Source organism: Pezoporus wallicus, unplaced genomic scaffold (assembly GCF_028554395.1).
Source record: "Pezoporus wallicus isolate ANWC-B61680 ecotype Strahan unplaced genomic scaffold, APGP_CSIRO_Pwel_v1 contig_3817, whole genome shotgun sequence".
Lineage (NCBI taxonomy): Eukaryota > Metazoa > Chordata > Aves > Psittaciformes > Psittacidae > Pezoporus > Pezoporus wallicus.
Genome location: NW_026635157.1, coordinates 7,416,172 through 7,432,867, shown reverse-complemented (window position 1 = coordinate 7,432,867; position 16,696 = coordinate 7,416,172). Strand labels below are relative to the sequence as shown.

General features: G+C 38.5%; 1 protein-coding gene across 2 annotated transcripts in view; it reads right to left on the bottom strand.

The window, feature by feature from the left end:
• Window positions 1-16,696, bottom strand: part of MAP3K5 (mitogen-activated protein kinase kinase kinase 5) — a 102,058-nt gene that overhangs the window by 41,477 nt on the left and 43,885 nt on the right. For both annotated transcript variants that reach the window (XM_057407663.1, XM_057407671.1), the window contains 4 exons: window positions 13,166-13,336; window positions 9,059-9,171; window positions 3,415-3,574; window positions 1,373-1,526 (listed from right to left, as the gene is read on the bottom strand). In XM_057407663.1, the coding sequence (XP_057263646.1) occupies window positions 1,373-1,526; window positions 3,415-3,574; window positions 9,059-9,171; window positions 13,166-13,336 (598 nt within the window). The remainder of the gene's footprint in view (window positions 1-1,372; window positions 1,527-3,414; window positions 3,575-9,058; window positions 9,172-13,165; window positions 13,337-16,696) is intronic.

The following is a 16,696-nucleotide window of genomic DNA, read 5'->3' as shown; positions in this document are numbered from 1 at the left end:
AACAAACACCACTGCATAAGGCTGACAGCTAAAGGTTATAGAAGATTTCCTGGAATAAGTGAAACAAACTAGAACCACATTGTAAAGAGATGGGATGCAATGCAGCAAGATTTAGTCTAACATAACCACTTAGTAAAAGAAGGCAGCCACTCTGCCACTTCAGTAATGCTCTGCCACCACTACTTCAAGATCTTTAAAGCTTCCAGCAATCAGACAATCAAACTATGCTGTCATTGGTTTTATCATTTGGCCTATGCTATTGCAGTGATCAGTTTTAATTTGTCTCTTCGTATTAACAAAAATCCAAACCATTTGACTTGGACAGTTTTGTAAATCAGAGCCTATTTTGAACATCTTATTGCGCCACTTGATCATTAAAAATCTAAGAACAACGTGGCCTTGTCTTTTGAAAAAAAACAGAGGCTTCAAAATATATTTTGCTTCCCTGCAAAACTTTACGCCCATTCTCCTTGGAGAAGGAGGACTAGACTCCCTAGAGAGTCTCATGTTGCTTTCACTTTACTGCCTCAAGCTGCTGCAGTTCAGCACTCAAATCTTCCTTACGGTTTATTATCCCATCTGCACACAGAAGCCAGAAGAACTGCACAAAACCTCCAGTGTGCACTTCAAGTATTTGGGAGGCAACTGCAACTGCTATTTAAAATAAAAAACTGTATTTGCTAATGGTTAGCTAAAAGGAATACCCAAGACATTATTTCTCATACATACATAGTGAATATGACAGGGAACAAAGATCTTTTTATAGAATACTTTCAGGACATTGTTCAACACCAGGGTATCTAATGAAAACAATCAGCAAAATGTTTGTGGAATAAATCTGAAAAGTGTATCTACATACTCACAGTCTGATCTTGTTAAACTACATTGTCTAATAGCTGGAGCAACGCCTTTTTGACTGCTTGGGCTGATTTTCAACCTCTAACAGAGCACAGGTTTAACTGGCAGTAGTTTATGCAAAGCCTGCTGAGCTAGAATGAAGCTAAATATTTTTTCTCCAAAACATGATATAGTTAATACAGTATCACTTAGAATATACTGCAAAGGTTTGCTTTAGAAGTATACCCATTGGTAGCAAACTCCAAACAGCAAGTTCTATCTTGACTTTTTTCCTAATTACTTTTACATGGAACACACAGTGCAAACCCATTGTAGCCATGTGCAATCAATTAAAAACTAATCTAATATACAGGCCAAATACATTTCTTCTGAACAAGCAGTTTATTGTCTGGCCAACTGAAAGCAAGCAGTGTTTTGTGCTCATTTCCTTCATGTCACATTTTATCAAAAACAAACCCAACAAAAACCCAAAAAACCCAACCCAAAAACAAAGCCAAAAAAAACAACCACTTACTGGAAATCGAACTACAGAGACATCTGTCTTTGTGGCTTCAACAAGGAAGTCCATCCAAAAGTCCACAAGTTCCTGTTTGGCCATATGCTGTTCTGGAGTCAGTTTCTTAAAATGCTGATATATCAAAATAGTTTCTACAATAGACTTCAGGTACCTGTGATCATCCAAACACATATAGATGGTAAATTTAATACAGTCTGTAGGTAATAACATCTCTAATTTTAATCACAACTGAAACATTCACCACTGCAATACTAAGGCAGCCAATAAGATTTTGGTTCTCTAGGACTGCTTTTAATAATAACAATTCCTCATTGAGAACTGGCAATGTAGCTGCTATATTACTAACCTGAAATACAAATGAGTTCTGGGACATTCCTTCCTGCACATATTCCTGATCCCATATACTGTCTCCTATCCTAAACTATGAAAGGATGGGACCATGATAGGGAAGGACAACAGCAGCACTGAATGTCTCCCCTAAATCCAGCTTATCCCTCTCTCTGCTGTTCTACTTTCCGGGGCTGATTTATCAGGCTCCTCATAACATTGCTTTCTCTTGGTGTATTTTAAAAGAAGTTGTAAAGAATCTTACGCAGTTCTTGTGAATGCAATGAGATATACATGCTTAAAGAGGATTTATTGCAGCTGCAACCTTACTGCAATTAGACTATTCATGGAAGTGTTGCCAGGCTTATGGGAGGAAGGTATAAGGTAAACTTTGGGAATAGTTCCAGAGCTGTGCATTTTCCTATCACCCTTCTTAGGCCATGGGGATATCTACTCCCCTTTGCATTAAGCGGGCTCTGCTGAAGAGCAGGCAAGAGACTGTGAAGGAATTTTTCACAGGAGCAATCCTTCCTGAAGTACAAATGAATGTGCTGTATATTCAGAGTTTAATCCACAGACTTAAACCCCAAATGCACTGGTACATAAAATCCTGACAACCAGGCGTTCATAAACTCCAGGAAACTACCAGGAGACTTCCAGGGAGCGCTATCCAGCTTCTCAGTAAAACATGCACATGGTAGAAATTGAAAACCTTGCAGATAAACACACTGTAAACAGTGCTTATAAAATATTTGGCCAGAAAATGAGAGGTTTTAATTTTGATAATTCCTATGTTATACAGATATAGATGTTTAGCATTTCCATATTTTAGCATATATACATATATTCCCATCTGATCGGCATTTGGAAACACTAGCCTTTACAAAAAGGCAAAAATAGACAGGCTGAGACATATGCATTCTTCCAATTGAAAGAGTGTCAACCTTTTTGGTCAGAAAGGAGTGTTGGTTCTCCCCAGCTAAGAGGATCCCAGCCCTTTACTGAGTAGATGACCAGTTCTTAATTGCTGCCTATATCCAAGGGACGGGAGCCCGCTGTCACAGCACACATCTCTTGGCCTTTATGTAAGAGCTGTTGACTCTACAGGGCTGTCCCTAGACAACCTAGATTTATAACCTTTAACCTTAAATTTATAACCTTTCTGTTAACTGGACTTTACTCTGCATTCTTCTCAATCATAATGAGACGCAACCTGCACCATACTGAGCTGATTTGCGCTCAAGTTCCTAAAACAGCCAGTATGTGCAAGTACCATCACAGTATTCCAAGGTTTATTCATGCCTCTCTAGCCAAGCTGCGTTACCAAAAACTTTCAGGCAGTTCTGACTAAACCCACATGCCACTACCACTTTTCTTCAGCAATGTAACTGCTGAAGTATAGCGCCCATAAAGCTACTCCTCCTTTTCTCCTTGCTCTCAGAAGAACATGAAGCCAATGTTGAATCTGCCCTTTTCAGACACCAAATTAAAGATCCATAATGCATCTATCTCTGAATAAGGGCAAAAGAGGAGAGTCCCTTGTCCATGTAAAAGTACAATGGAACTATATATACAGACAGCAAAATCTGTTAAAAAAAAGAAACCAAAATCGAACACCAGTTTCTTGTCAGTAAATATGATGCCAAACGTGAAAGCTGAAGGAGTTCAATGTTTTAATACATAGCAATGTACATGTACATTTATGACCTTACCATGCTGGTGCCTTTAGCTTAAACAGCTTTTCTGAAGCCTGGATCACTCTTACATGGTCATTAGCCAACATACTGGCCCCCAAGAAAGATCCCACTTCCCAATAGCTCTGCAGTTTCTCCAAGCTCCCCTTTTTACCAAGTAGGCTGCTGATCTTTACTCCTGTAGTAAAAAGAATAATAGATCACAGGAATATATTAATGCAGTTTTAAAATGACCATTTCCCTGATTTGAAATCTATTCATTGTTTAAATTACTGTAGCCTCTTCATTTCAATAAAGTAAGATGCAAATCATACTTACCGGTTAATGTTATATGCCTTCCAAACACCCTAAGAGGTAGCAGATATTTTTCTGTCCCTCCCCCTCTTCCTAAAGGCTCCTCAAGAAAGGAACTTTAAGACATCACTGTCAGGACAAGGCCACAGTCAGATTACCTATGTTCTTGCATGGACCTCATCTGTAAAGGTAAATTGGGGCCTTAGGCTACACAACATAGCTGTAAAAACTTAACAGATGCTGAATAAGGCACCTATTACGTTTTTTTCTGCTTTGTTTTTTTTGACTTAAAAGCCCCAAGCCCCAAACTTACCTTTATAGACAAGGTCCCATGCAGAAGGAACAGATGATCCACTGGGCTTCTTCCAGCAGTGATGTTCTTTTAATTGCCGCAAGTCCTACCCCAATGAAAGACATCTATTAATATTCGTAAGTCCCCCAGCAACTCAAGACTATGGAGAGCCTCAGGTTTCAATTTTTACTTGCTATGTTTTCTGAGAACTACAAATTCTCCTGTGGCCTTCAGGATGATTTTTAGTTCATATTAGCTGCCACATATTTATAGCTAACATGAGATATGCCATGATATCCCTCACAAATAAAACAATTTGCAGCTTACAACACAAGCCTCTTCACTACGTCTTTTATTCACTTTTCCCACACTACTCCATTATGACAGTTTCCCTCCCACATCACCTTCCATTGTCCTTGATACTAAAGCTGAGTAGTCACAAGAAATTTCAATGTAGCTGTTGATCTTTATTTTTTTCCTTGAGTAGACTTAGTAGCAGACTAAGCTTCATACTGGAAGCAGCAGCAAATCTATTAAAATGGCTATCAATCATTACATTAGCTACATTTCAGTCTGCAAAATTCATCTTGTTTTCTTACATTGTTTCCATTTTTATGTTATGAATTATAGACAATGTTTTTAAAATGTGAAATTTTAAACAAGTGGTCTATAGCCTATTTCACATCTATACTTCACACTGCATGCTGTCTTACTAGCAAGAAATTGTTGTGCTCGGGTAACATACAGAACAATATAACACATCATATAAAAAACATTATTTGTTCACTTCTTGGGAAAGAAGTTTGTTTAGTTATTCCCAAAGAGAAAAAATGCAGTAGATTTCAAAAAATATCACAGATCTACCTGAAACATGATACAACGTATATCACATCCACCAACTCCACAAGGTGCAGCAGTGACCACATTTGTCTATTACCTCTGCAAGGCTTTAAGGCAGGGTGTTACATTACATCCATGCTGTCAAGACATGGCTTGAGGATGTATACACACACTTGGTGTAGGATAGGAAGAGGGAATTTGTGTTAAACGTGTTCAGCTTCAGCTGAGTTCTAGAAACCAAGACCTACACACTATCCACACAACACAGTAAATGGAAAAAAAAGTCTCCCCCAGGACCCTAGAGTAACAGCAATATCCCCAAAGGCTGAAGGGCTCTGCTAGAATAAAACATCTGTATGCGCATGACCAGCATACAAGAGCAGATAGACACCCACTAACTTCTACCGGCTTTGCATGTGACCTCATTGCAAGGGAAACAAGGAACTGGTATCACCGACACATGAATAATTTCAAACTGGTATACTTTTGCTGGGAGGAAGGGGAAAGGGAGCAATTTAGCTTTACGGAGTGTCCTCGCTGAGTACTAGGTGATGGCACAACACAGCTGCAGATGGCACTCACTGACAAACAATAACAAGCTATTTGTGACAGTCAGCAGCAGCACTGGCTCACAAGCTTACACCCTGCTGCACTTCCAGGAACCCACCCATCAGAACCCTCCAGTGCTCCAGAGGTGGGAACAGAGTCAAAGCAAAGTACACACTCAGTGTGTGGTTTTCATGAAAAGCACAACTCACATGGGAAGGAACTGGGACTACTGATGTGGCAAGGAAGAGTGTTTGTTAGGAAGGTAAGGTTGGTGATAGCTAGGCTCTTGAGTTCCAGCTCACAGAATAAGGGAGATAAATGGTGGGGGAAAGGATAGATGTGTAGCAGTGATGATATCAAAGGACACCAAGTTCAGGAACCATTACTGTTATGTAGCCTGGATGAACTGGAAATTTTACAACTGTTCTGTGAGGAGGGTCCTATTACCTTGGAGAAGACAACAGCCCCTCATCAAATTCTCGTCCTATTACCTTAGAGAAGACAACATCAGCCCCTCATCAAATTCTTCTGAGAAAGATGAGATATGCAGTGCTAAAACTCACCCTAGTTTGCAGACTTTCATCTACAAAGCTCATCTACAAGCTTACTTATCACTGTAAGGCAAGTTGGGAAAATGCAGATGCAGCGTAGAGAAATTAGCAATATGTCCAAAAGACTACAGCTCTAATCTATAGAGGTGATGGGGTTTTGTTTTTTTTTCCAGTGGGTTTCGTCCTTCTCTAGTTTATTTTGATTTCACCATCTTGAAAAGTTCTTTGAGAGTGTAAGGAAATCCAGGCAAAGTCAAGGCAGTCTTTCCTTCCATGAAAAACTTGGCATTCACAGGGGGAGGAAAAAAAAAAAAAGGCAGCTGAATTTCAAACATTTGCCCTTAAAAATAAATGAGCCATAGCCATAATAGAGGAACCATTACTGCCAAAAAAGACATTAATTTTGTAATACCAAGAGTATACCCACAGCTGGTGAAGAAAGTAAGATACAGTAAGTAGATATTACCAGTTAATTATTACTATAAAGGTTTTATAAATAAACTGATTTCCTTGCTCAAATATTGACAGAACAATTCATATTACAGGATCCTTTGTGTGTCAGAGTTGCACAGCCTGCAGAGATCATTATTGTCAACACAAAGCACTGCATTTCTGGTTCTGCAATTTTGCACAGTTAAGAGACCAATACCATTCAGAAAATAGGATTGCCATTAATGTTTGACATGATCATTTAGCATAAACCATTAGCTGACAAGCAGAGGAAGGAACTTTTAGAATGCAAATTCTCTGATCTGACTGCAGATTAGTAAAAATTTTCTTGGCTACTGGACTTAATCATAGTTTTACTGGAGTTATTAAATTATTGCCAATGCAATAAGATATGCACCTTCTTATTGCAGCCTCACACAGCCTCCTCTGAAGTGCTGTTAGGGACCATATCCTTCCTTAGCCTTTCCCAGCCTACTAATTTAATTTCCATATAACCTGGACTGAACTTCAACCAGTTTGCTATAGCCTCTCTCCTCATCTCCCACCAGAAGACAGACTTCCTCTAATTTCTGTGTGCTACAGATAATGCTGTGGGTGGACACCAAACTGAAAGTACTGCCAGGCAAATCTAACTACTGCAAACAAATGGTCTTGTACGCACAGATCTAAACAGGAGGAGACATCAAAAGAATGACACACATGTAAGAGATTCTTGGGATGCGGGGGAGGGAGACATCAAAACATTTTCCCACACAACCTCTGTGGTTTTGCTTATTTTTGTTTAAAACATGAACATTAGCCCAAGACAAGGAAAATAGTAAATTATCCTCGAATCTAGCACAACTCAAGCCAGCTCACAGTACAAACCTCATAGTACAAAGATAAATGTAAGGTGATGCACCTGGGAAAATATAATCCACGAGTACAGCACAGGATGGGATGTGCCTCCCTGGGGAGCAGCTCTGTGGAAAGGGACCAGATATTTCTCCACCTAATCATTCATCAGCCATAGATAAAGTATTAAGTAATAAGGACCCTTAATTTCTGTAACTTTCTCCATACAAACAACAGGGAAAATAACACCGGACAAACTCATGACAAGATGATACCAAATATCTGATCCCTACAAGTAACACCCAGATTTCATCAGCACAATTAATTTATCTAAATCTGGTTGGCTACGTGCTGTTGAAAAGTTTCTTTAAAATGGAAGGATTTGAATTAAACTACACACTAAATATAGCCCAGCTAAGTTATCTAATATAGCATTAGGCCAGCTGAGTGAATGTTTGCAAATGCTATGTAGAAAGCAAAACATATTTTTACCTCCTACACTGGTACAAGAATTCAAATTTCAGTGTAGGAGATGGAAGTATTCTGACCCAGAAAACAAAATCTCAACCACTCACAGAATGGCCAAAACAGTAGTTGGGGAAACTCTGTGCAGCCTATCACCTTCACATGAATACCTTCATTCACACCAGAGAAGTAACCATCTCACCCTGACCTTCACACTCAAAAAATTCTCCATCTAGAGAATGAGTTCAGACACACAGTGCACACCTATCACCTTCACATGAATACCTTTGTTCACACCAGAGAAGTAATCATCTCACCCTGACCTTCACGCTCAAAAAATTCTCCATGTAGAGAATAAGTTCAGACACACAGTGCACACCTATATTCTAAACTAGAGCAGAAGCTGAGTACAGAAGCATTCTGTGGAACGAAGAGCATTTTTTCTTCCTCACTTGACAATCTCCCCAGGAGACTGATAAAAAAAACAAAAAACCTCATAAAGTCAAGAATTATACTAATGCATGAAGAAGCATGTCAGTTGCAAAGGATATGTTACCACATATTACAACACTCAGTGCTTTCTCTTGTACCTTCCCTAAAAGTATTATATACCAGCTACTAGGAAGAAAATTATCCCAGCTGAAACCAGGACATCTTGACTTTGCACTCCCCTCAAATCCAGCAAAACCACAAAATCACGAAAACAAAATGGACACCTTAGTTCTTCCTTCGTAAGCATTGAACCAGCTTGCCTGGGGAGGTTGTGAATGCCCTGTCAGGGGAAGTGTTCAAGACCAGGTTGAGCAACCCGATCTAGTGAAAGATGTTTCGGCCCATCGCAGGGGGTCTGGACTAGACAGTCCTTAAAAGGTCCCTTCCAACCTAAACCACTCTGTGATTCTATGAATGCAGACATTCAGGAAACCTTTAAGAAAACATTGGAAGGGAAACTTCCTTCTCTCAGCCCATCCCAAGCTTAAGTCAAGTGCATTTTCCCCACCCTTAGGATGGCCTTTTTGTCCATGTTTCCTACAGTTCTACGGGGGGGGGGTTGTTTGTTTGTTTTAAAGAATGCTAGCTGGGATTGGATTCCCTCTTCAGGTGTTCCTGTTTCACACAAATGATGCCAATGCAAAGAAAGATGATTGTCAGTTTTCACTAAGCCTTAGTAATCACTCAAGACCTTGAAACTGGAACCAGGTCTTCATGACAGCACTCACCTGTAATCAGGTGGGATCACTGGTGATGGGGGAGACATACTTAAATATTCACATAGTCGCTATCAAAGCATTTTTATGCAACAATCAGATTTTCCCCCTGTGACAGTGAGTGATGTCATACTTTCATTAGAATGTGATTTTGCTGTGAATTTGCAAGCTGTAATTACCAACTTTCCGCAGCTCAAAAGAAGTATCAAAGCAATGTCCAGCTGCCAGGAGGAGTACTGCATAGTTAATTCCTGATTGTAATGTTGGCTCTGACTCAAACGCCTTCTTGAACCTAGAAAAAACAAACATACAAGTTTACTTTCTAAATAATGCAATCTAGTAGGGGCATGATTACACTTTTAGGCACTTTAAATGCTTATCTTCTGTTTACACAGCAAGAATCCATGGAAGTAAAAATATTTTACCATTTTTCACACATGCTTTGGGGTTATTTTTAGGAGTCCATTATTTATCCTCCTCCCATTTCCTCTTCCCTTGCACAAAAAGCACAGACCCTACTCACCCATCCCAGTGAAGTTATAGTATCTCGCTAGATTGCCAATTTTGAGATGAAAGGAAAAAAAGCAATATTACAGCTTGTAAGACACCTGTTTCAGTTAGATTTATTAATAACCTTATTATTTTACTCTTAAATGTATGAATTTTCACTGACTTAAAACCCTAGATTCTGTTGTGGATCTCCTGCAGTGATAAACAAGCATATCAATATGCATAAGCACAAAAGCAAGTGATACAAAATATACGCTGCATTTAGCTATGATTTCAGCTACTCCAAATTTATGCCTTACTGAGTGCCTTACAATTAGCATTATCCTCATGAGTCTATTCACATGAAAACCAAGTATACCAGATTTTATTCTCCTCAAAAGAAAGTGAGTGAGCAAGAAGAATGGCAGTGGTATTCACCTGGCCTAAATCTTGTCTAAAGAGAAGGGGATTCACACGAACACAGCACACACTGTCCTCATGCTAGTAATGCAAGTCGCGGTAACAACAGCAACAGCAGATCAACAATGCTTTAAACTTGTCCTACAGAATAAGGACATATTCGGCTGCATATATACACAAACACGCATGCACTTATACACCCTCCTGTAAGGAGGAGGCAAACAAGAATATCATATGTGACTTAAAGAGCACAAGAGATTTAGTCAACACAACTCTGCTACAATAAAAGTAGAGAGTTTAAAATTACTTCCAAAACAATAGGAAAATCTAGACAAAGAGATGGATCATATAATAAAAGTTAAGCAGGTTGTAAGATTAATACATAAGAAAGAAAAATAATCTATAATAGAAAACAAAGGATTTGGCTTCCAGACCACGCTTTGACAGGTAAGCAAAGCTAAGGCATTTTGATCCTAGCAGACCACAAATAATGTCTGGCCTGGTTTGAGGTTTTTGTGAATCCAATGATTCAGGACTTTGCATCCTTTAGCATAAACTCTGCTGTCCAGAACTTCAAGACAGGCTCCTCTTCAATCTGCTACATATATACTCTTTCTATATTCCGGTTGCCCCCCTCCAAAGAACTTAATCATTGGACAAGAGTCTGGCCCTATAAAAAAACCATGATGAGCAGAGAAGTCTCAATTTTGCCTTTTCTTTCCAAATTTCTCCCTTTTCCAGCAGAAACGCATTTTTGTAGCCATCTTTACATGCTACTCACACCAAGAAATACTAGTACCTTAGACATCTGTAGTCCTATTTACCTCTCCTAAATTGTTACAATCAAAAATGTAATTTTATATTTGGTGCAATCCTGTGCTGACATTCTTAAAACCTACCACATAAATATAAAAAAACCCCCGCACATTAATTAATTTTGAATAGATGAAAATATTCATGGTTTCCCAAACAAGTCACAAGTCACATCTGTTAACTGAATTGTTTTAAATCCAACTGCTACAGCTGCTGACATTGTCATGCCCCCAGTATCACTGGAGGAACCTGGGCAGATTTGTAGAAAGGTGGTAAGGTTTAAAAGTCTGCCTATGAAGTGGAGGCTGGCTCAGCTGGTACAATTATAAATGCCATCAAGAAATTGAAAGATGACATTTGAGAAAATGCTGCAGTGCAGACACTGAATTAGGGAGGTAGCAGTGAAAAGATTTGAATAAAGACTTGATAGCTTTGGTAAGTCTGATTTACACTGTCAATATGCAACAAGAAAGTGACAGTTAATTATCAACCTTTCATCTCTTCTCTCATATTTATACAAAAGGTGTCTTTTATTCTGCTTTTTAATCGGCAGGAAAGCACACTGTCTGCCTTTTTTTTTTTTCCCCCTTCCTTCTGGAATAGACCAAAGTACCTTGATATCACCAGATGTTGCAAAAGCAACGCTTTGGTTCTGCTGCCAGATCCTCACTATATGCAATTCAATATAGCTCTCCTACATGCTCATTTCTTTAAGACTGAGATAATAACCTTTATCTCAACAACGTAACACTATCATGGAAGCATTGTTCCTACACACACCTTCTCCCATTGTGGCCTCCTGTAGTACTAGAGTAGGTCTCCTTTCCAAAGCGTTCCAATGAGTTATGAGTCAGCCTTTCAGCCACATTAAGCCTGCTGGATGACTAACACTAGAATTCAAATCAATATCCAGCATACAGTACAAACTGAAAGCAACTGGCCCATGTAGCACAGCTTCCAGCCAAACTCCAGCTTGAATCAACAGAGATTCTCCTTGTCCTATGGCAGAGTGGTCTATATCACGTCTTACTTGCCAGACATTTAAGAGATTACTTAGGAGCTGGAGGGTCAGCATCCTACCCTGTTAAAGGAGCTGCCAGCCTGCTGTCCTTTCCCAAACTGGTGTGCCTGACTGTAATCACTTCCCCTCACTCCCCTATATATGAATATCATGCCTTCTAAGATGTATCTATTGAAAGTGTATTAAAATAGCTACATGAAATTATCACTATTATAATTGTTCTGAATCCAATTAGGTTCGAAAATCTCAAAGTTTATCTGTTCATAAGGCACTATGAATGAGAAAAGAGCAAGACATACAATAACAAAAGTAATATCTATTCATACTATTTAGCCTGTGATAATGGTGAGTGTTTGTATATAGGATTAGTTTCCTCATTGTATTAGTTCATTAGCAAAATTCTTTTTCTTTTTTATTTTTAAAAAAAAAAAAAAGGATCTTGAAAGTTTGTTATGGGCTTGCCTTAGAATAAATATTTTATTTTTTTTAAATCCAAAATTATGAAGGAGGGGAATGACGACAATATGCTGCATTCCTGTTATTTCAACATCTTTTAAAAAATCCAGTAAGCATTGCAAAACTTTAAAGCATGACCAGCAATTATAAACTGTACTTGTATTCTGAGGCCTTAAATGGTAAACAGTTTTATCTTATCTTTTACCAAAGACAGTTCTAATCTGGTTTACTGAAAACAAGAGACAAATGATGAAGGGAGAAGAAAGCTTTTCATTCTAAGCATTTACTTCAACAGGCAGCTGACGAGCAGAAGACCAGAACTATGATCTGATGTGCAGGATACATAAACACAGATTGTCTGTATCCTCATCTGAATCATAATGGAGAAAAGCAGCTCATTCTCACAGAAGTCTAGGATGGCATCCACTGCCTCCATTTTTTAAGCCTATTGGACATTACAGTGTTTTAGTGCAGTTCAAAAGCAATAAAAACCATGATACTTGATTTTAAAATTAAGATAAAAATATGTGTACCCTATTATGCACGTCTTTGTCTATCGATGGTACTGTAATCCACTGTAATATGCATATACTATACAGTGATGATGGGGTGATAAATAAAACTTTTGCCAGCATGAGTCTGGAACAGTCACAGTGCTTGTGAGCATGGAAGCCAAAAAAAGAGAAAAAAAAAAAGCCCAACAAACAGAATGGTACATCCTAAGCATCAATGCAGAGTTAAACCTCAGCCCTCAGCACCTAAAAATAATAAGATGATACTGTAAGCAGGTGACTTCACATTTGGGAAGGAGAAAAATACACTCTAATAAGAACTACCTAAACTTCCAAGTCTCTGAGGTACTTCAACAACTTTGTGGAACCAGATCTGGATCTGTTAACAACATAAATATCTCATTCTTAACAAGTAAGTGAAGAATGTAAGTGAAGAACATTAGAAAATTCAGTGTATCCCTTAAGGATGACAAATATATGGCATGAAAAAAAAAACCCAGCTGAAATATATTACTGTTTAAGGAATATTTTCCCAAGGCTAACAAAAGGACACAGACTACTAAAACAGTACTCACCAGAACGTCCCTTTGTCCCTGCTTTCTGTATCTATGAAACCAGATTCCAAAAACATGTCCTTGTAAATTCGGCCAACTAAGCAATACATATCTGAAGCTACTTGGTCTTCCTGTTCTACCAGGGGAATCATAATTTCTAGAGCTTTCTGTCTGTCTCCAGGCAGATTTCTCCTATTGAAAAATTAAAAAAAAAAAAGATTAAAAATCTAATAAAATTAAAAAGAAATGCCTTTTTATTACTATGTTTGAATATATATATGACTTCATCCATGTAAATGTGCTTCTAGACACAATGGACTATATTAAATATATACTCACTTCCCCCCTTCCTTTCTCTTTTTTTTTTTACTTAATATCACTGAACACCTATACACCAGCCCACAAATGCATTTTGTCTCTCTCATGAAGCATCAGCTAGAGCAAAGCACTGACAACAGGAACAAGAGCCTCAAGGGCAATTCTTTGAAAGATCACGTGTTACTTTTTTAAAAAACAGAAAGATACAAACCTTAGTTTCACACCTAGCATTTTTTCATAGTAATTCATGTCTTACAAGTAAAAAAAAAGATTCCAACTTGTGTCTGTGATTTTTTTTAATATACATTTTGAATGTGGACAAAAAAAAACAAAACCACAACAAATCAACAGAGAAACCAACACAAAAAGCATGAACCAGAGTGAATTCCCATGAAAGGGAAGGTTAGGAAGTGAAGCCAGTAAGGTAGTATTAAGAAAAGTACATCAGACAAATAAATCACGTAACTGCAAGTATTAGACACTTCCTGGTGACTCACAGTTTGGATACGTGTATCCTTCGGTATCAAGAGCTTAGAATTTTCTACATATTTGTGTACTGAAGCAAATGACTCCTTTCTCTGCAAGAACTATTCTTTGATGTTTTGGGGAGAGTATTAAATTATTTTGAAGAAATCGCTTGTAATATTTGAGTGGCTACAATTTCAATTGGGGGAAATACACAAAAGTCACTTTGTATCTGTCTTGCAAGCTTTGCACTGAAGAAGCTTGGAAGACAATGCTACTTCAGACAGAAAAACCACCACCTCAAAAGCCACAGCCATCTTAAAACAGACACTACTTGGTCAGAGGTTAAGTGATGGATTTTTGCTTCCCCCTCTACAAGAACATATCAAAGTTCTGATGCATCTGCACAAGCAGTGTCGGTGTGAAACCTCAGAGATCAGAGCATGTGTACTGTAATTAATACCTGAACTCATGATCTTTGAGCTCATGAATGCAGCTCCAGAAGGGGGTGATGTGGAAGAAAAGGTTTAGGTCAAGCAGAATGGGTAGCAGAGGATGAATAACAACATAACAAAGATAATAATGAAAACAGAGCAAAAGCACTTGTTTCGGCAGATAGCATAAACTACTTTACCAGAAGAAAAAAACATAAACACTCTGTTTAAGTCTATGTGCTGGGGCAACCTCTACTTCAGACTCAGCCTGATGATAAATGAAATCCAGCGCCATCTCTTCCCAACCTTCAGACCAGTCAAATTCTAACAAATTAGGGCAAGTCTCCTCAGACTACAGAACTGCAGCAAGCTCCCAAAATACTTCTAGAGTGGCACAAAAGGCTGGTGTACTCATCTGAGATGGAGAAGTGCTTACAATCCCAGGCTCCAGGGGGAGAAATAAATTGCTCCTGGATGAGCAAGTAACAGTCTTCTTCAGGTCTGTGTTACTTTAGTTCCCCTGACAACTAATCATTTGCCCAGCTGCTGAAGGTTTGCTTCTTTATGTCTTCTCATACTGATCACTCAGGTAAAGCAATAAGAGTAAGTCTGCAGCTTTTTCATGTTTTTTTATCTGGCTTTCATTACAGAAGGGCAATTTTCAGAATGGAGTTTGAGACAGATAACTCTTGCATATCTCATATTGACAATCACCAATACAGATCAAACCTGCGAGCTGAACTTAATGAGAACAAAACCAGTAAGGCACAGTGATTTGTAATTTAAGCCATTTAGAGTTTGCTGGTCTCCAGAGACAAAGGTCCCTACTTTTCTTTCTGCTTACTCTTCCATCATCAATGCAGTCACACATTTTCTTGATTTAGGTCAGACTAATCCTGACTAATTGAGCTGCATCATCCTTCCGTACTAGTGACCTGGATTAGAAGCATGAGGGACAGTTGCTTTCACATCAAACATTCAGATGTGTAGAATATTTGAGACCTGCCTTAGCTTAGGAAATATCCTCTATATTACCAATAGAAGAAAGCTACAATTAGCCAAGTAATTCCTGCTTGGCACAGACCAAAGCATGAACATTTTCATAGCTGTCATGGATTCCAGTTGCATGCATAATCTGGAGAAAAGAGGGAGAGGAAAATTTGATTTTAAGTCCTTTGGAGGTACTGTGTAGACTTTTTGTGTGATGGATACTTGTCATCAAAGAGAACAAGTACAGATACATACCTCAAAGGCTACATCTTACAGTCACATCTATAAAACCAGACTTTTCAATCTGCAAGGAGTCCCAGCAGAACCAATGAAGTATAAGGATCTCCCTAAGAGTATACTGCAGTTTTGCAGGTTTTTTAGTGTCTCAGTGAACTAGACAAGTCCTGTTTTCAGAGGTGACTTTATTTTAGAAAATGATGACCTTGAGGTCTAAATAACCTGTTAAAACTCCAAGGTAAAGCTAATGACTTTTGCAAAGGCTATGCAGCAGTGGTAGATACATACTGGATTATTTAATCTGCAAAACTGCACATATTTATGACAAAACAGAATCAAAAGTGGCACAATACTGATACACTATACTGATACCTGGTATGAAGGAAAAGGAAAGGATGGGGACAGTTTATTCAGGCGAAACAATGTCAGCTGGGGTTTATTTTTGTTTTGGTTTTTCATTTGCTTCAAAAACAGGTGGTTTTTTTCAACTACTTGTGACATATTTTGACATGATATGCTGTTTTGATCCTCCTCAGAGAACCTGAATTACAACATTCAAATCTGTGAGAAGCAGAAAGATCTGTAGACATATTCTACATTTGAGAATTTCAATGCCTGCTGGCACGTGGTCCACTCCATTAAATGTTAATAGCAAAACGTTCACTGTGGTAACAGCAAGGGAGCAGAAAACTTTTGTAATTTCCACTGAAAAACTCCCCTTTTAGTGCCTTGCCTAACTGCCAGTATCCTAGAAAAAAAAATGCAGGCTTGGCTCTCATTTAACCCAACAAAGTAGTGAATGTTGCTTCATGTGGCACATTTTGTGCATGTTATCAGAGAATGTGAAAATTAGTTCATTATTATAATATAATGGAATCTTCTGAAGGACATATGATCAAAGTTCTTCTGTCTCCTGACTACTGAAACTCAAGACCTGAATGAGATTATCCATCAATGTTTTAAGGGCAGGCTGGATGCGGCTTTGAGCAACCTGGTCTAGTGGAAGGTGTCCCTGCCCGTGGCAGGGGGGTTCGAACTGGAAGGTCGTTAAGGACCCTTCCAACACAAAACATTCTATGATTCTGTGTCCAAGTTAGCACAAGTGCTG